A 19347-nucleotide genomic window follows, 5' to 3' on the forward strand; every position below is an offset into this window, starting at 1 on the left:
TATCTTTAACACCATGCGGGCTGTCTTCCTTTCACAGTACTTTTCATTCATTTACAAGTAGGGAGGGCATGAAGTGCCCCTCTGGATGTTATGGAATAATAAATAAAGTAGGTTTTAAGATAGTAAAATAAAATAGTTTAAAAATATGAAATGTTTATGCTCATAGCAAAAAACTACTTTATCAATTGTATTATACAATTTTACAATACTCTCAGTATTTTAATTTTTATTTTATAATACAACACATTAAAATAATATTTCTACATAATAAAATAATATATCCCAAAATCCAAATAAAAACAAAAATCCAAAACCCAAAAACCTGATGAGGGAGAGAGAGGAATTGATAAAGTACAGATAGTATTTTTCTTCCTCTCACGTATCCTTAACACCATGCCGGCTGTCTCCACTCCATGCCATCCCTACTTGTAAATGAATGATATTTTTTTCCCGGTTTATGGCAATGAAATTAAAAAAGATGCCACTTCTCAAAAAAAAAGATGCCACCATAGGGCCCACCCTTCATGCAGGCATCTTTTTTTTTTTTTTGAGAAGTGGCATCTTTTTTAATTTCATTGCCATTAACCGGAAAAAATATCATTCATTTACAAGTAGGGATGGCATGGAGTGGAGACAGCCGGCATGGTGTTAAGGATACGTGAGAGGAAGAAAAGTACTATCTGTACCTTAATTCAAGACATAGATGCAGGCATTTTTTTTAAATGGAAAATGAAAATTTCATTACCATAAACTGGAAAAATACTATTAAAGACCATAGCCGCTTCAGGATTTTTGTGCAGAGGTCAATAAAAGATAAACTATAAGTTTATTTAATATTTTTTTAATACAATAAACATATTAATTATTATTACCAAGTGAACTTAATTATTATTACTTAAAATACTATAATCTAATAGTTTATGTCTTTTACTCTTAACTATTTTTTTTATGAGTAATGCTATAGATATAAGCTATTTTACAATATTTTTACAAACTGTTGATATGACTTTAGCATTTTCTAAATAGTTATTATAAGTAAAAATATGATGTTAGTGATGAGCTTATATTAAAACTAGTAAGAATTTACTATGTTAGCAGTCGGTAAAAATGTTTAAAATAGTTTATGTTTGTAACATTTCTCCTTTTTTTAATGGGTTTTACTTAATAAACCATTTTAGAAAATTTTTTTATGGAATAATGAAAAAATGATTTACTATTTTAACAGCCTTTTCAATTCTCCATAAAAAATTTCCCAAAATAAGTAATTAATGTATTAGGGCATACATTAACCAGACTATTTTTTTTAATAAATTCACAAAATATTTTGATTAATTAGTTTTTTTACAATTATTTAATTTAATTTGTCAGTTTCTGTCCCACTAACTAAGTGTTTACAATTATTTAATTTTATATTAGTTTACAATTCTTTAATTGTTTGATACTTTTACCGTTACTAGCTGACCCACCCACATAGCGAACAGCCACTCCCACTGTCACAAGTCAAATTCGGTCAAAGAGTCAAAAGTGCAAAAGACAAAAACTCAAAAGTCAAAAACTTTTTTTGAGCACATTGGGTAACGTTGTTAACATTTTTTAAGGATATGTTTGGGAATCATTTATTTTTGAAAATTAAAAATTAAAAATATTATAATAAAATAATTTTTAAATATATATAGTACCATGAGACTCAGTTTTAATGAAAATTTTACTGAAAAGAGTACGATTGCAGATCTTATGAACAATGCATGGAACCCACTGATGGAGACACAAACGCGCAATGCTTGCTAAAAAATGTTATCCAAACTCAATCTAAGTGTTGTGAAAATATGTATAGGTAATAAAGTGATGTAAAAATAAATGTTATGTTGTTTAAATAACAAAAATTATTGTTAAAATAATGTTACCAAACAGTAAAACACTACAAAGTACAAACCATGGTTATTGATACCGTTCCATTCCGGCCGGAACGGTCTGAATTTTTCGTACCGGTATGCAAACCGGTACTAGAATACCCCACGTTCCATCTCGGGTCAGATTTCAGACCGTTTCAGGCCATTCCAGACAATTTTGGCCAATTTTGACCGAGATGTAAATTCTAGCCGGTACAGGATTTAGCCTATTAAAAAAAAAAAAAAAAAAACAGTAACAGTCCAAACGACGCCGGCCTACCATTTGCCTGAATGAACCTAGCGTTCTAGCCCACTTATTCTTCTTTATCTCCTTCTTCTCCGTTTTGTATCCACTGGTTAGTGGGACTGGTCTTTTGCTCTTATTTTCCATTGTCTTGAGTGTCTGGTGTCTCCTAGAGTATTTCAAATTTCAACTTCAACTTTTCTGAGCTCATCACGTGAGTAGCTTTGGAAATGACAAAAAAAGTTAAAAAATTCAAAAGCAAATGTCTTTTTTTTTTGAGCCCCAAAAGCAAATGTCAGAGGTATTATATTAATATTAATTTATTTTTTTTAAAATATGATTATTAGAAAAATGTTATATTGATAACATTTTCATAATATTTACACAATAAATTGTAAATAATAGGTTGTATATATGTACCCATATACATATATATATATATATATATTTTTTTTTTTAAGAATCCCGAAACACCTTGAAACGATATACCAAAATAGAGCGGTACTGAAATATTCTGTTCCATTAGACAAACCAAAATGAGTCTGTAACGGAATTAATAACAATGGTACAAACAACAGTAAACACTCGTAGCAAGAGATTGTCAAAGACTAGAAACTCATAAAAATTATCAAAATACTGTAACCACATACACGGTAATCCAGTGAAAGAGACTTTATCATAAACATACACTCACATGGTGAAAGAGAGAGAAAAAGAGAGAGTTGAAAATACTAGATGAAGTAGCTGTGGACCAACACACACTTAAGAAATAGTGTGATTCCCTTCAAAACGGAAAACATAAAATATAAAATAAAGGGGGGATTTACTAACATATGCCCTAAATCATTTTTAAAAAAAATTATGAAAAAAATGAAAAAGTAACTAATTGATATGATAATTTTTCAATTTTTCATAAAATATTTTCTAAAATGAATGGTTGATGTATACCCTATATTAACTAGACCCAATAAAGAGATAGTGCGCTTAAAAGTTAGTAGTGTGCTGTTGTTGCCAACACATCACTTCATTATTGGTACACATTTATGTTTTGGGTTCTTCTACCCGGTTAAATTTCTAAATTAAAACTCTTTATTTTGATTCTTAAAAATAAAATTATTAAAAAAAAAAAAAAAAAAAAAAAAAAAAAAAAAAAAACTCTTTAGCAATTAGCACCGGTCATAGCACTAGGGTTATAAGTCAAGAACTAAGTAGCAGCAACAACTACCACAGAAACCAAGTCTTAATCTAATAAAAAATTTCTTCTAACTTAATAGTTAATAGGTTAAAGGAATCACACAAATTTCTAATTTGGTATTAACTAGAACTCATTTCTCTTCCAAAACTTACCACATAACCTCTCTAGGAATACTACCATGTTTTCTCCAGATTAATAAAAACCATACGAATATCTCTACATGCCTCTCTTGAGGCCATTGTTGCTAGCCATGCTCTTGAGTTTGGTTTAGAAGTTGGGATTGATCGAGCTATATTGGAAGTTGACTCGACGGTGATTATGAATGCTCTGAAGGGTGATTGAATTGTCTTTAGCTTCCCTTTCTCCTTTGATTCAGGATGCCAAGGTGTTTTCAAGATCCTTTACTCAATTACTATACTCTCATATTAGGAGAGAAGGTAATAATATTGCCCATAGTCTAGCTAGGCATTCTATTAATATCTCAGATTGGGCTATGTGCATAGAGGATGTTTCACCACTGTTTTATTTTATACTTCAGACTAATATAGTTTGTTCTTTTTCTTTTCTTTTCTTTTCTTTTTTTATTATAAAGTTTCAGTCTTTTTCCTCGCACAAAAAAAAAGAAAAAAAAAAAAAAGAAAAAGAACAAACAAACTACTTCATTCCATTCTATTCAAAAGGCTCATAGTTAAAACTCATGGTAATTATTTATTGTGAAGGCACAAGAAGCTACATCATATGTGCAACCTAAATAGGAGAGCCTTTGAACTTGGCTCACTCTAAGAGCTTCAGCCAAGTGTTAAAGTCAAAGGAAACAACCCACAACTGAAACCCAATTGAGAAGTTGAGTATAGTTGGCCTAGTTCTCTTATAGATCAAACTGAAACAAGCAGCAGCTCCACCAGCCAGCAAGTAAAACTAAATGCCTGTTTAGGAGCAGCTTATTTAGTTTTTTGCTAAAAGTGTGCTAAAATATATTTATATTTTGAAAAAATTTGAAAAAGTGAAAAAAAATAAATTTAAGTTTTAAAAAGCTGTACATAAAAACTAAAAAATAAAAGCTGAAACTGATGCCAAATAGGCTCTAAGCCTTTGAATCAAGATCTGAACTCTACAAATGGCAAACTGAGGTTAAATTTCTCTCCCACCAGCTGCTAACTTGGACAAGGCCCATGAGCTGTGCTGGCTTGTCAAACATGAAAAGGAAGCAAATCTCCCTCTCTCATTCAAATGTTCAACCCAAGGGCCAAGAGCAAGAAAGCCATGCCAGAGCTTCAAGCCTCTGTATTTCTTCATTACCAGCTCAAATCTTTCATTAAAACAGTATTGTAATTGATTCATGAACCAAGCAAATGATTCTATAAAGGGAAACTTAAGGAAACATGATTTGGATATTCATGGTTTTGATAAAAGTTTCAAAATATAGTGCTTGCACTATTGTGGGTTGTACTTGTATTGTTATAATACTAACAGTTAAGGTGCTCACATAGATTTAGACATATCAGGTGCTTTAGGTGTTTTGATTCTCTTTGCTTGTTTCGAACTCCAAGTTAGTCTCTTTGTTTTGAATTTACTTGTGATGAAGATTGATATTTTTGTTTGCATTGAGTGATGTTTAGAGGCTAATAAGTAATAACTAGAACATTGCATTTTTTTTTAATAAAATTAATGGCTTCAATTAGATGATGATCATGACACTAATGCTTAAGTGAGATAGATGCCTGCATGTTGTACTTGAACGGAATCTTTCTCCATCAAAGTTCGAAATTTCTCCCTCATAGATTCCAGTTTGGCCACTCCCACTTGTTTTCTAGTTTTGTCATTTCCGAAATGACAAGGCCATGTAATTCTCTCATGCAAAATCTGTTTCAGTTGGTATTCTTAATTCTTTCTAGCGTCATCCTCGTCATTTTGTTAAAGGAAGATGGTTTTTTTTTTTTTTCCCGGAATTTAATAATTTTTCTTTGTGTTAAATCTACATTCCTTCTCCCTTAAGTGTGGTTATTTCTAGGTCTGTCTAGCGAGTCAATTGATCCGACCAAACCGACTGGATTCGCCCAACCTGAAGCCCAACGGGTGGATTCAAATAGTATGGTCGGTCAGATTCGGGTCATGTGCTGTTAAAAACCAAAACTTCGGTTTGAGTGGCGGGTTAAGGAATTTTAAACCTGTAAAAACCGACTTGACCCACTCATAAAATTTAAAAGGAAAAATTTTTGTTCTCTTTACCATTTTTATGCTTAAGACCCGAACACCATCTCTCTTTCTCTAATCTGTCTTTCTAATCTCTCTTTCAAACCCCTAACCCTAGCCTCTGCCTTACTATTGCTGTAGCCAAGTTTTCCCTATTGCCACCATCATGGGTTAAGTTTTGCTCAAAACCCACTCCCTTGAAGTAAAGCCTCCTCTAACTTGCTTTGATCTTGTGAAAATCTTATGGGTGGATGTATTGATATTGTGATGGATATAGACATGCAATGATAGATGCAGTGATGGTGGGAGGAGGGAGTGGTGGCGATGCCAGTTGAGTCTTATTTCTCCTCTTTCTTTCTCTTTCTTTTAGTCTCAAGTCTGGGTCTCCGCTTTCTCTCTCTTTCTTTCGGTCTTGGATTTTGGCTTTGTGGTGTTTTTGGTGCTATTTGGTTTCAATCTTAGATGAGATTTGGGTTTGTGGTATTTTGGCTTTATTTGATTTCATTTGATTTTTCTAGTTTTGGACTGTGGTTTTGACTTTTGAACTGTCTTCTTTAGGTTTGGGTCTGATTTCTTCTGTGTTGATCTCCAAATCCGAATTCACCCAACAGCTCCAACCCAATCAATCGATGACTCAAGATATTGGTTTCAACCTGAATATTCGGTCGGCTGCAGGTCTAGTTTTTATACTCTTGATCCAATTGGGGTAACTCCAAACCCAATCTGAACCAACCCATGGACAACCCTAGTTATATATATATATAGTGGCATTTTAAAGTGCCAAGAAAAGACCTATTAAAGTTAATTTCAACCCTTTAGCGGCATTTGAAAAACATCGCTATTGGTGATAGATCTATTTCCAAAACGTAGGTATAGACCGATACTACTAGATCCGTTTGGATTGAGTTTATTTTTGCTGAAACTGAAAACACTGTAGCAAAATAATTTTTAAATATGCAAATAGTATTGTGAGACTCACTTTTAATGAAAAAGTTACTGAAAAGTGGAATTTGTGGGTTTGTAAACATTGCACAAATGTACTGTTCATGGTTGACTTGGTCAAATATTGCAACTGGAAAAAAAAAAAAAGAAACGTGAAACTAGAAATGTAGACACAACTTCAGCTCAATCCAAACACATACTAGAAAACGCAAGTGCCGGCTAAACCAGCGTTTTTAAAACACTGTTATAAGACTTGTAATGTATAATTATAAAAATGTCTTTAATACTCTCTTCTTATTTAAAACCATTTCGATCATAAATTTCCTTAAGGCGTATGCAATAAACGTCTTTTTTTGCTGAACTATAAACGTCTTTCATGTGCAAAAACCACAAATACACTTCTTTTTTACTTTTATTTTTTTTTAATACTTTTTGTGTTATTTCAGCTTGTGAAAAATGTTTTGTCTAGCATTACCCATACTTTGTGCTAACAAGCTCTAAATGATTATATATATGATAATATTCTTGATCGGAGCAACCGGGTTGTGATAGTGGCTCTCTACCCCATTGTGAAAGAGAGTTTCCCAATATACTATGACATAGCAGAAAATAATCGTATCTTAGTTGACCGTTTCATGGAGCAAGAGGTCCACTTCTGTGTGAAGGTCTACGAGATGTTTTGCCGAGTTTGCAAGCAGTTTGATGAGCTTGACTTGTTCTATGGCTGGTGCAAGGATATTGGGTACACAGATTGAGAAGATTACCCCCAAGTAACTTCGAGGTCATGGGTGGAAGGCAGAGGGTTTGTGGATATTTTTCTTTGCTGTTAAGTCTTGGGATTTTGGAGGTTTCATGTAAGTGAGAGTAAATTTTAGGACCACAATTATTACTACACCACAACTTTTTCTATAACTATTTTATATGGCAAACTATGATCGGTTGTCTATCACTTTTACATAAAATCACTATTTTTTTTTCTACTGCTCACAATTTGCCACATCAGAGTTGTGGTACTAGATTTTTTGGGATGAGTGATGGTTGATTGAATATTTTGGTTAATTTCAACATGGGTTTTGTTGTAGATGTGTGTTTTATACATCTCTTCAGAGTAGATCTATAAACTGCATGTGTAGGTATATTTCCTATGTTAGATTTTTGTTTGTGAACTATGGATTGTTAAATTGGTAGATAAGTAGGGTTAGCAACATGGAGATGACAAGAAGAGATGGATGTTGTCGACTTGTCGTGAAGAAATCAAGAAATAGAGAGATTTCACTTTTTCTTTAATAACTTTTACTTGTAAAAATGAGTAATTCACTTTTTATTCTCAAAACTGAGACCTGGTCCCAAACAAAAATTGTGTTTTTAGTTCTTAAAAAAACCTGTCCTAGTATAATGGTATCAAACACACATTGTTTTTTATCCCAATTTTATGAATACTGTTTTAACATTGTTTTGAAAACAAATAAACGAATGATGTCACTAAAGTTAAAGAAAGTAAATTATATTTTAACATAAATTCTAATGGTAATTTTTAGTTCACCCACCTTGTTGTATACATCATACACACAATTAAATTTTTGAACTGAAATTATGATTTTAAATTACAATTTCAATTCAAAAACTAAAATGTGTGTACATATTGTCGTTGTGTGTAATAGGCCATGTGTAATAAACATTGCCAAATTTAATAAATGTACACAAATTTGAGTTCCTTATGTCTGATTGTCCGAATGAATAAGAGGAAAGAATAACCATGGCAACGTTGCGGTATTGGGCTTTAAGAAAAGTCATTAAAAACACGCCGATACCTAAACTACTCCCGAAATTGGGCTGTCCTTAGTCAAAACCTAGCCCAAATGGCACTTGATTGAAATCTCTTTTGGTCTCAAGACTCTCAGCTCTACAACCTAAAGAAGGTGTTTCTCCATTCACCTAATATGGGCCTCTAGGAGTCCAATCACTCAATATTCCCCCACTTTTTAAATCTCTTTTAGAAATTAAAGTTTCGAGTGGAACATATTTTCGCAAGTGATGTTGTGATATATTTGTGATTGATATATAATAAAAGTGGTGTTAATAGAGAATCCATGTGAAAGTCATTTTACTCCAATCATAACTTGCCATCTTAACAACACTTAAGGGGTTAGTTTAGTTGTTTACAAGGTCTTATGAGATTCAAAAGGTTCTGAACTCAAAACTCTTAATCAACACCTTGAAACCACTCTAAAGATTCCTCCATACAGGTGTGTATGAGATTAGAAGATTACGCACACCTAAGAGAATAGTTCAATGCTAAAAAATAAAGCCTAAATTACAATTTACACCTTTAAAGTTTTGAATAATTTTGATTTGTCCCCTAAAGTTTCAAAATGTAGATCTGCGCCCCTAATAATTACTACATATAATTTGGATTTTAAGTTATTTTGTCAATGTGTTGTTTGAGATGTTAAATTGTCAATTAAGTGCCAACAAAAAATTATAATGATTGAATCTTGTAACTTATAGTATATTAATAAATTGAGTCAATATTCAAATAAATACCTAAATTATAAATCATAAAAGAATATTGAAGTTGACTTATTAGGAAAATATATAATCAAAAGATGCAATAATGAAATAAAAAAATTGGACATATTTTAAAAATGTCAACACAAAGAAGAGTTATTTCATTTAGAGAACAATATTATGAAAAATTCAAAAAAATTGAAATGAAAATAATTTACATCATTTTGTTGCACATAATTTTTTCCAAATAAATCTATCCAAATTAAGAGTTACATTTTAGAACATTCATGTATGATGAAATATATTCTATTAGTTGATTTCTTTCCTTAATAAAGTATTTAATTTCTATACTTCAATTGTTAGATAAAATGAGACTTGAAAGAGGATAATTCAAACCCTAGTTCTCCTTATAAAAGAGATTATGTAACGTACATTACTCTAGAGATTCCTCCATATAGGTATGTATGAGACTAAAAGATTACACACACCTAAAAGAATAGTTCAATGCTCAAAGATAAAGCCTAAATTACAATTTACACCTTTAAAGTTTTAAATTAATTTTGATTTGTCCCCTAAAGTTTCAAAATGTAGATCTATACCCCTAAAAATTATATATCATTTGGATTTAAGTCATTTTGTTAAAGTTTGAGGTGTCAATTAAGTGCTAACAAAAAATTATAATGATTGAATCTTGTAACTTACAGTATATTAATAAATTGAGTCAATATTCAAATAAATACCTAAATTATAAATCATAAAAGAATATTGAAGTTGACTTATTAGGAAAATATATAATCAAAAGATGCAATAATGAAATAAAAAAATTGGACATATTTTAAAAATGTCAACACAAAGAAGAGTTATTTCATTTAGAGAACAATATTATGAAAAATTCAAAAAAATTGAAATGAAAATAATTTACATCATTTTGTTGCACATAATTTTTTCCAAATACATCTATCCAAATTAAGAGTTACATTTTAGAACATTCATGTATGATGAAATATATTCTATTAGTTGATTTCTTTCCTTAATAAAGTATTTAATTTCTATACTTCAATTGTTAGATAAAATGAGACTTGAAAGAGGATAATTCAAACCTTAATTCTCCTTATAAAAGAGATTATGTAACGTACATTACTCTAGAGATTCCTCCATATAGGTGTGTATGAGATTGGAAGATTACACACACCTAAAAGAATAGTTCAACATTCTCAAAAAATAAAAAGAGAGAGAGAGAGAGAGAGAGAGAGAGAGAGAGAGAGAGAATAGTTCAATGCTCAAAGATAAAGCCTAAATTACAATTTACACCTTTAAAGTTTTGAATAATTTTGATTTGTCCCCTATAGTTTCAAAATGTAGATCTATACCCCTAAAAATTACATATCATTTGGATTTAAGTCATTTCGTCAATGTGTCGTTTGAGGTGTCAATTAAGTGCTGTGGGGCCCGGCCCAAAAATAATGGGCTATTCCAAATCCAGGTCCGCCCGAGGAGCGTCCTATCCGAAGAGGAACCACACATGAGGCATTACTTAATCCCAATAACGTCCAGGAAACCTGTCCGAGGAGTAAATCCTCCTCGGACATCACGAAGCCCAGACGAGAAACTCTTCCCAGCTGATTCAGTTCATCTTCCCTACATATAAAATGAATAAAATCCGAAATATCCCACGAAAAGCTACCACCACATTAATTGCGCCCCAACCAACCTCTTGGCTGCATTAATGAGGAAAAGACCCCTGAACAGTACCGCCTTGGCCTCTGCAACTCACAAAGGGAGTGATGAGGGCGGTTGATGGGACAGGTGCTCAAGTAGATGCTTAGATGATCAACAGGTGTAAGGTTGAGATGAAAGGAGGAGAGCTATATAATGTAGTGGAGTCCCTCAAAGAAAGGGACGGAAAAACTGTATTAAGGCTTCAAAGAAATACAATCAGACCTGAGAAATCCTCCTTGTGTCTTTTATCTTCTGCAACTGTATTATCCATGCATCCGACCGAACAGGCTCACTGAAGCCAAGTTCTTTCACCCATTCTCTACGAACATTCATTGTGGGTTGCGCCTTGGGCCAAAGCCTGATCAATAGAATTTGGGCCAGGAAAATCGTGCAACTACAAGTGCTAACAAAAAATTATAATTATAATGATTGAATCTTTTAAGTTACAACATATTAATAAATTGAGTCAATATTCAAATAAATACCTAAATATAAATAATAAAAGAATATTGAATTTGACTTATTAGGGAAATATATAATCAAAAGATGCAATAATGAAATAAAAAAATTTGACATATATTAAAAATGTCAACACAAAGAAGAGTAATTTCATTTAGAGAACAATATTATTAAAATTTTAAGAAAATTGAAATGAAAAATAATTTACATAATTTTGAATGTACAGAATTTTTCCCAAATAAATCTATCAAAAAAAAGAGATACATTTTAGAACATTCATGTATAATGAAATATATTCTATTAGTTTATTTCTTTCCTTAATAAAGTATTTAATTTCTATACTTCAATTGTTACATATAATGAGGCTTGAGGGAGGATAATTCAAATCCTGGTTATCCTTATAAAAGAGATTATGTAATTTACATTACTCTAGATTGAATTTAGAAAAATATTTGATTTTGAGGTTCACAACAAAACTTGAATGTTTTCAAAAACACATGTTACACATAATCAATAAAATTGGATTATGTTTGATTTGTAAGCTTAAACAATCTAATTAAAGACTCAGACTAATCTAAATACCAGATCATAGGACTACTAATCCTACCGGTCGGGTTGACTCGGGTTTAATAACTATCTATAGTTTTGTTTTCTTTTAATTAAAAAAAAAAAAAAAAGAAGAATAATTATCTATAGTTTATTGAATAGATAGAACCAATGAACCATAGATGGATAGTATCACAAATAAAAAACCCAATCAAGCCAATCTCCCATCTCCCAAACCACTTTAAATGACTTTACGTGTCCCCTCCAACCACATCTTACCACGTGTCACAAACCCAAAACACCCCCTTCAAACCTCTCCTTCTCGATTCGACATTTTCAACTCTCTCTCACGCAAAAATTGTCCAAACTTAACATAAACATAGTATCAGATACCAAGCAACCTTAAAGACAAACAAACAACAAAACACACAGATATTATTCACCATGATTCAAATCGAAACCCAGAAGAAGCTATTGATCCTTGTAATAACATATGGGTTGTTATCGTGTACAACGGAATCAATTCGGTTCGAGCTGCAATCGAGTCACTCAAAGTGCATCGCCGAAGAGTTAAAGGTCAATTCCATGACTGTTGGCAAGTACAGCGTTATCAACCCCAACGAAGACATACCCTTACCCGATTTTCACAAAGTCACCGTTCGGGTATTTTTTTTTCTTTCTTTTTCTATATTTTTTTTGGATTTTCTTTAAATTTTAATCTATAGCGTCCACTCCATTTATCATTGATTGCAAGACACCAATTGGGTTTGGGGGTAGGCGGGGTGTCAATTTGACGAGAAAAGATTTTACGGGTTGAGCTAGCTGGAATCGGGTATTATTTGAAATTTGAATATTGTTGTTGTTTTTGACTGGGATTAGGTGACTTCGTCGAATGGGAATACTTATCATCATGGGGAGAAAGTGCCGTCGGGGAAATTCGCGTTTATGACAGTGGAGGCGGGAGATTACATGGCGTGTTTCTCGGCGCCGGATCATCAGCCTCCCATCACTTCCACCATTGATTTCGAATGGAAGACTGGTGTGGCTGCTAAGGATTGGTCTAGTGTTGCCAAGAAAGGCCAAGTTGATGTAAGCTTTTTTTTATTTTGATTTTTTAAATTATTAGTTGCAACATTTTCTAGAACTATAAATTTGTTGTTCACAATTTGTTTTGGTAGATGTTTTAGGTGTCCTGTTGTGATTGATGTATAATAAAAGTGGTGTAAGTGATGGTTGATGCGAATGGAAGTGGTGTTGCTCTGATCACGACTTGTTAACTTAGTTAAGTTGTGAAAATGGTTGTTACTTTAGTAATTGTGTGTGTGTTTTTTGGGATTGTGTGGTTAGGTTGTTGGTGTGGTTATTATTTATGTTTGGCTTTTTGGGTAATGAAAATTTGAGTGTTTTTTTAGATAGTGGGCTTGATGTTGTAGCTTGTAAAATGAGTGAGAATTGGGAATGTTGAATTTCAGGGTTTAGTATTGTGGTATTAAAGATTTTTATTTAGGGGTAAGTTACATGCACTCAGTAGACTATGAATTCTGAACCCATGGCTTCTCTCTCTAGTTATTGTTGTGGGAAGAGAAAGTGTTGTTTGAGCTAGAGTTCATTGGCGAGTCAAGGGACTAATTTGCTAAGGTATGGTTATTGGTCAGTATGCGAAGTTGATTAAATTGACTTCTAGATCGATATAGAGAACCCTATTTTGCAGCGTTTTTGGTGGGGAGAAATATGCGTGGTGTTTGGCAGATTTTTGTTGGTGATTAGGCATGATTGAAAAATTTGTCTCTAAATGCATTGCATTTTGAAGCCAAGCTGTTCTCTTTGAAAAGTGAATGTAAACAGTAATTATATGGTTATGAGTTCTGCCTGCTGGTCATTCGTGGTCCTTAGTGCAATCTAGTGTATGTGCTCTAAAGTATTTTAGTGTTAATATTTAGGGTTGGCTTGTGATCATTCTTTTCTGATCCCCAAAAAAAGGGAAGGAAGAATGGCATAATGGTTAAAGATGGCAACTTTGAGTGTTTGTCATTGCAATGAAGTTGCATTACAAGTGTGCCAGACCCCATAAGTGAAAACTCCAAGCTACTTGCATGGTTGGTGAATACAACCAAATAGAGTGTATGCTTGTTTCTAATTCAAGAGCAAGTGTAATACAAAACAAACTGGTGAAATCTTTACAGCCTCTTTTTGGTTATAGGTGTAGAGATCACTTTTGATAGTTCAATAGAAATGACCTCCGTGGATCTCTTGTTTAATGTCTTGGGACAGGAGGGATTATGCTCTGGTAGCTTGATAATATTTTAGGTGGTGGAGTCATTTTGTATAGCTGCTTTTACTGCATGGTATGCCACAAAAGCAGTTTAGAAAGTAGTAATGAATCTTTGTGGTATCTTATTCTTCTTTTAAATTTTTTCTAGAGGATAATTATCAGCTTATTGCTCATATACTTTTCTATTTGTAGCCTGTAAGAACAATTAAAGTAAAACAAAGGCAATAATTTGATTCTGATTCCTGGTGTTAGCATTATATTGGAGTAAAAACTGATGTACTTGCTTCCCTAATATCTCTCTATTTAAATATGGATGAGATAATGTGCTTGATATTTGTGGGGAATTGGGTGATTTCAACCTAGCTTAGGGACCCCCCCTTTGTACTTATTTTAATTTTTACGTGTGGAACAATGTGAAACATATGAATTTTTTTTTTCTCGGTATTTATGCACTAATTTGTTTTTTGAGAAGTGATTCTTGCACTAATTTGTGCCTCTTGGTGTGTGTGTGTGTGTGTGTGTGTTTTTTCTTTTTCTGATGGCGTCTTGTTAGTGTCAAAGTCATTTCATTTGCATATCCTCAATGTTATCTACTTACTCTTAGACAATCTTTATTTGTGCAGTTTCTCTTACCATGAAAAGTTCATGCAAATGATTCTCTTTTTTCTGCACTTTTGTTTATTGGTGAAATGGTTTATCTGGATAGTTTTTTTGAGAATAGGTTTATCTGGATAGTTGATTACTGGGATTGGAAGTGAAACTAAATTGGTAATTTTCACGTCTCTATCTTATGAGAGAGAGAGAGAGAGAGAGAGAGAGAGAGAGATATTATGTCTTATCCAGTGCTGATCTCAGTTAAGTGAGGTCTCTCTGAACTTGGGCAGGGTTTTACCCTTATGCATTATTTGCCCAAATTGGCTGCTATCAAGACTCGAGTCCATGCATTTGTGCTTAGCAATCATGCTAGAAATTAGTTAGTTCTGACCTTCATTTTTTGTTAATTTAATTATCATTGTGTTGCAATTTTTTAAATAAGATATTACAAGTTGTGTTCACAATATGGATAGGAACTTATCCTCTTGTCATTATTTTAAATGCCAGCTCATGGAACTTGAACTGAAGAAGATGTATGATACTGTTATTTCCATTCAGGAGGAAATGTTTTATCTCCGTGAAAGGTAAGAAAACTTATTGTATTTCTTTTTCAGTTCATGAAAAGTGGGATATCCATCTCTTTCTAACCAATGCTGTTTATGGTTTATATTTCAGAGAAGAAGAAATGCAGGTGCTCAACAAAACAACTAACAACAGGATGGCCTGGTTGAGTTTTCTTTCCCTTATTGTTTGTTTATCAGTAGCAGGCTTGCAAGTATGGCACCTGAAGACCTTTTTTGAGAAAAAGAAGCTCATATAATTTTTTCTGGACAAGTTCCATAGTTTTCTCAAGGTTAAGTGATAGTTTAGTGGCAATAGCATCTTTTGTAATACCCCGTGTATGTGGTTCAAACTTCAAACCCCATCTCCTCTTGTCCGCTATCTGCCTTTCAAAAAAATTTACAGTTTCCCATCTATGATTCTGTAGCATATTTCAGAAACCATGTACTTCAAAATAGAATAATTCTCATGTCACATTTTTAGATCAAGCGGGGCTTTCTATAACAGTGTGCAGAATCTCCTCGTGGGTATAGGTATCTCATATCAATGTAGGACGATGTAGGGGCAATAAAGTTTAGTTATCTGCTATTCAATTTCTGTCGAATTGGAGATGCTAGAGGGTTTTAGTTTCTAAATTAAAATTAGTTGCAGATCCACACAATGCGTGGAAATATATGATTACTTTGTAATTATGGTATGATGTATGATTTGTTCTCTCTAAAAATTTCTAAAATTATTTTTCATCTATATTTATTTATATATCTCATTTTAGTATTTTAGGTGTGTTTGATTGAAATTATTTCCTTTTGAGGTAGTCCATATTTTTCTAAATTATATTATGGTATGTTGTGTTTTCCTTCTTCTTCTTCTTCTTCTTCTTCTTTTTTTTTTTTTTTTTTTTTTTCCTTACAACTAAACTCTTTATATTATTCAAATTTCTCATTTCTTAAATGAGATAGTGTAATAATCAAAATTCATCACAAAATTACACTTGATATTACTTAAATTATTGAGAAACACGTTCAAATACATAGCAAGATTGTATTTTGATATAAATTCTAATTTTCACTTTCAAAATAACTAAGTATTATGTCAATCAAAAATCAAACAAAAGCTATAAGATGGAGAGAAAAGGCTTGTGATGGAAAACTCATAAAAACACACACAAAATTGTATATTAACCCAAAATAGTGTTATAAAAAAAGTAGAATGATTCATCAACCTAAAGTTAAGTTGCAAGAAAGAATAAATAATCGAGAAAGAGAATAATCACATTTTTTCGAGAGAGACCTAAATTAGATAAATTTATAGAAAATAAGATGAGAAGAAGAATAGTCAAAATAAAAGATATAGTCACACCAAATTATCCAAGTCATGTTATATAATTGAATAACATTATGTTTTTATATATTATCTTTATAATGCAATATGATAGTATTTGACAATCAAAGAAAAGAAAAGAAAAATAACAACTTAAATACACAAAACCAAAAAGTTTAGAGCATGAAATACAATTTGATCCTATTTATTTTTTGTAGGGGTATGCATCAACCTAAAGTAAAGTTCTAAAGAACACACAAATTCATCAACCTAAAGTAAAGATATAAAACTTAAAAAAAAAAAATCCACACAAAAAAAGGGAAAAAAATTGAGAGAGAGAGAGAAGGAGAATAATAGTAGAGTTCTAAATAACATTGAAATACATCAACATAAAGTAAAGATACAAAAAAAAAAAAAAAAAAAAAATCCATGAGAGAAAGAGAGAGATTAATAACCTTTTTATGTGATAAAATATGTATAGAGTGAGAGAGAATAGCAAATTTATAGTGAGAGAAGATAAGAATAGTCAAAATGAAAGAAATATGAAGGGATAAAGGAAGAGTGATATTAATGTTAATAATAGCGGGGAAATGAAAAAGTAAAAAGGAAGGGAAAAAGTTAGAGAAAATGTAACAGTAAATTACAAAATTAATAAATAAATAAAAAGAGTCAAAAAATAAGAGAGAAATAATTAAAAATAAGTAGGTGATATGATTGCAAATATAGCTCAACTGGAGTGTAGTAACAATAAATACTACGCTTTAACTTTTAGAGATATATATATATATATATATATTAACTACATAAAAAGTGGCAATGCCCCCTACAATACACATTTGGTTTAGTGAGGCCTTTTTTTTTTTTAGATTTGAATAGTTGCTACAGTGCCACTTTGGTTTATTTAAGTGGCACTGTAGCTACAATAACTAATGTTTTTTTTTTTTTGGGTTCTTCCGTTTGTACTTTTTTTTTCTTTTAAATATTTATAAGAACTCGTATATATATCGTCATAATGACAAAACAAATTTCACAATATTTTCACAATTATTGAGGTATCAATTTTTTATAAGTCAAATAATAAAATATGAAACTGTGACCAACCACAACTGAAAATAAATATTTTGTAAAAATGTTGTGACGCTTATTGGGTGAATGAGTAAAAGTTACAGTATTTTAGTTTGTTCAATATGTATTGTTCATGTCTTCAAAATATATAAATATATATATATATATATATATATATATATATATTGTAGGGACACGATTTTTAACGACCCAAGGATGACGTTGGGCTCATATGTAAAGGGCCCGTACAATATGATTTATAGAGAGTGGGTTTGGAAAGGCCTGCCCTTGGACGCTGGGCTGCAGTCTGGTCCTGATTTCATGAGAGCTCATACAAAGGTAGGTTCGGACTGTATAGCTAAGCATTACATCAATGTAGTTTGCAAGGTTTGACTCCTTGGAATTAGTCCGAGGAGCATCACATTCTCACCATTCTTCCTCCTTTTTCCAGGATCCTCCCCCTTTGTCTCAGCTCTCTTTTCCCTTTTATACTAGTATTTCCTTCCCGTTCTTCACCTACGTGTCAGTTTTTCCTTTCTTTGGGGTAAGTATTCGTCCTATCAATCTATTCGTCAGAGTGGTTGGGAAAAGCTGGATAGCATGGTATGGAGTATGGGCTTGTCAGGCGCTGGGCTCCACATTATGGTGTTGGCAGCTTCCTCCCTTGTACTGCTCTTGTACTGAGTTTGTCCTTTTCTTCAAGCGTTTTTATGAGATGTTGGACGTGAGGTCGTCCTCGGCTATATCCTGGGGTCTTCAAGGAGCTTTCATTGCGCGTCCTCGGCTGTAGGGCTTATCGGACAGGGCTTTGGGCCCTTAACACAAAGTGGGCTGGGACCTCAGATTTCGGGCCCCACAATAGCCCCTCAAAATCCTGCTGCCCGACTTTATTGTTGGGGAGTAGGGTTTTGGTAACGTCAGGCCCAAATCATGACTTGCCCAGCTCCGCATTTCATCAACATCGAGGTTGCTGTACTGGCCTGGGGAGCGCGCCAAGGCGTGAGACATCCCTCTAGATTTTCCCAGGCGCCGTCTTTGACGTTTTAGTATTCAAGGCCCGCCATTAATGCGCCTCCTTCACGAGGTTATTCAAATCTTGCGGTTGTAGATGGTGTCGGAAATTGTGCCAGGACTATCTTGTCTGTAGCACTTATTGGAAACTTGCGTGGATTGAATGCCACCGGTCTGCTCCCTATTTAAATAGGGTAGGGGATTACTCCTTGTGCATATAAACCCTTCTACTTCCTTCAGAATCATAACCCCTCCTCCATACCCATGATCTCCATTTCCAGTGCCATTCTGCCTCAAAGCAACATGTTCGAGGCTTAGGTGGGGATGAAGGGTCTTCATCCACTTCAGAGGCACCGAATCCTTCCGATACTCAAGGTGATGTGGTCCGGACAAGGGAGGCACAGATTCAAAACAATCCTCCGTCCTAACAAGGGGGAAATGGTATTTTTCCCTCTTTCAGCCAAAATCCGAAGCAGGTACTGGTCGCACCAGATTCTTGGTGCGTCAGAAGTAGGATTTTCCGCCATCAGCGCCGTCTGCTTTATCGCAAGCATGATTACGTGGAGGCTCATCAACTTTCGGCTCCCGGCATCTTTTCTTAAACGGTGCTGGCCGCAGGTTGGGTTCCCTGCATCTTTTCTTCAGCGGCGCTAGCCCGGAGTCGGGCTCTCTGCACCTTTTCTTCAACGGTGCAAGCCCCAAGTTGGGCTCTTTTGCTGCCTGAGTTAAAGGCATGTAAAAGTATTGAGGAATGACTACCTTCGACAAAATTTTGGAGCGGCAGCACGTCTCTTCTCTGCATCTCTTCTTCGGCTTTTCCTTCATCCCC

At 33.3% G+C, this 19347-nt stretch overlaps 1 protein-coding gene across 1 annotated transcript; it reads left to right on the forward strand.

Annotated features, from left to right (window-relative positions):
- Window positions 1–11938: 11938 nt before the first annotated feature.
- Window positions 11939–15731, forward strand: LOC115978781 (transmembrane emp24 domain-containing protein p24delta9). The gene is made up of 4 exons (XM_031100645.1): window positions 11939–12358; window positions 12575–12784; window positions 15069–15145; window positions 15237–15731. The coding sequence occupies exons 1-4, from the start codon at window positions 12140–12142 to the stop codon at window positions 15379–15381; spliced, it is 651 nt and encodes a 216-aa protein (XP_030956505.1). The 5' UTR covers window positions 11939–12139; the 3' UTR covers window positions 15382–15731.
- The last annotated feature ends 3616 nt before the right edge of the window (window positions 15732–19347 follow it).

The sequence above is a fragment of the Quercus lobata genome, chromosome 3 (genome assembly GCF_001633185.2).
Source record: "Quercus lobata isolate SW786 chromosome 3, ValleyOak3.0 Primary Assembly, whole genome shotgun sequence".
In the NCBI taxonomy this organism is placed as follows: Eukaryota; Viridiplantae; Streptophyta; class Magnoliopsida; order Fagales; family Fagaceae; genus Quercus; species Quercus lobata.

Coding starts and splice junctions, on each gene's coding strand:
- LOC115978781 (XM_031100645.1), top strand. CDS start 12,140: ATGATTCAAATCGAAACCCAGAAGAAGCTATTGATCCTTGTAATAACA. Junction 12,785..15,068: donor CCAAGAAAGGCCAAGTTGAT/GTAAGCTTTTTT, acceptor TTTAAATGCCAG/CTCATGGAACTTGAACTGAA. Junction 15,146..15,236: donor ATGTTTTATCTCCGTGAAAG/GTAAGAAAACTT, acceptor TTTATATTTCAG/AGAAGAAGAAATGCAGGTGC.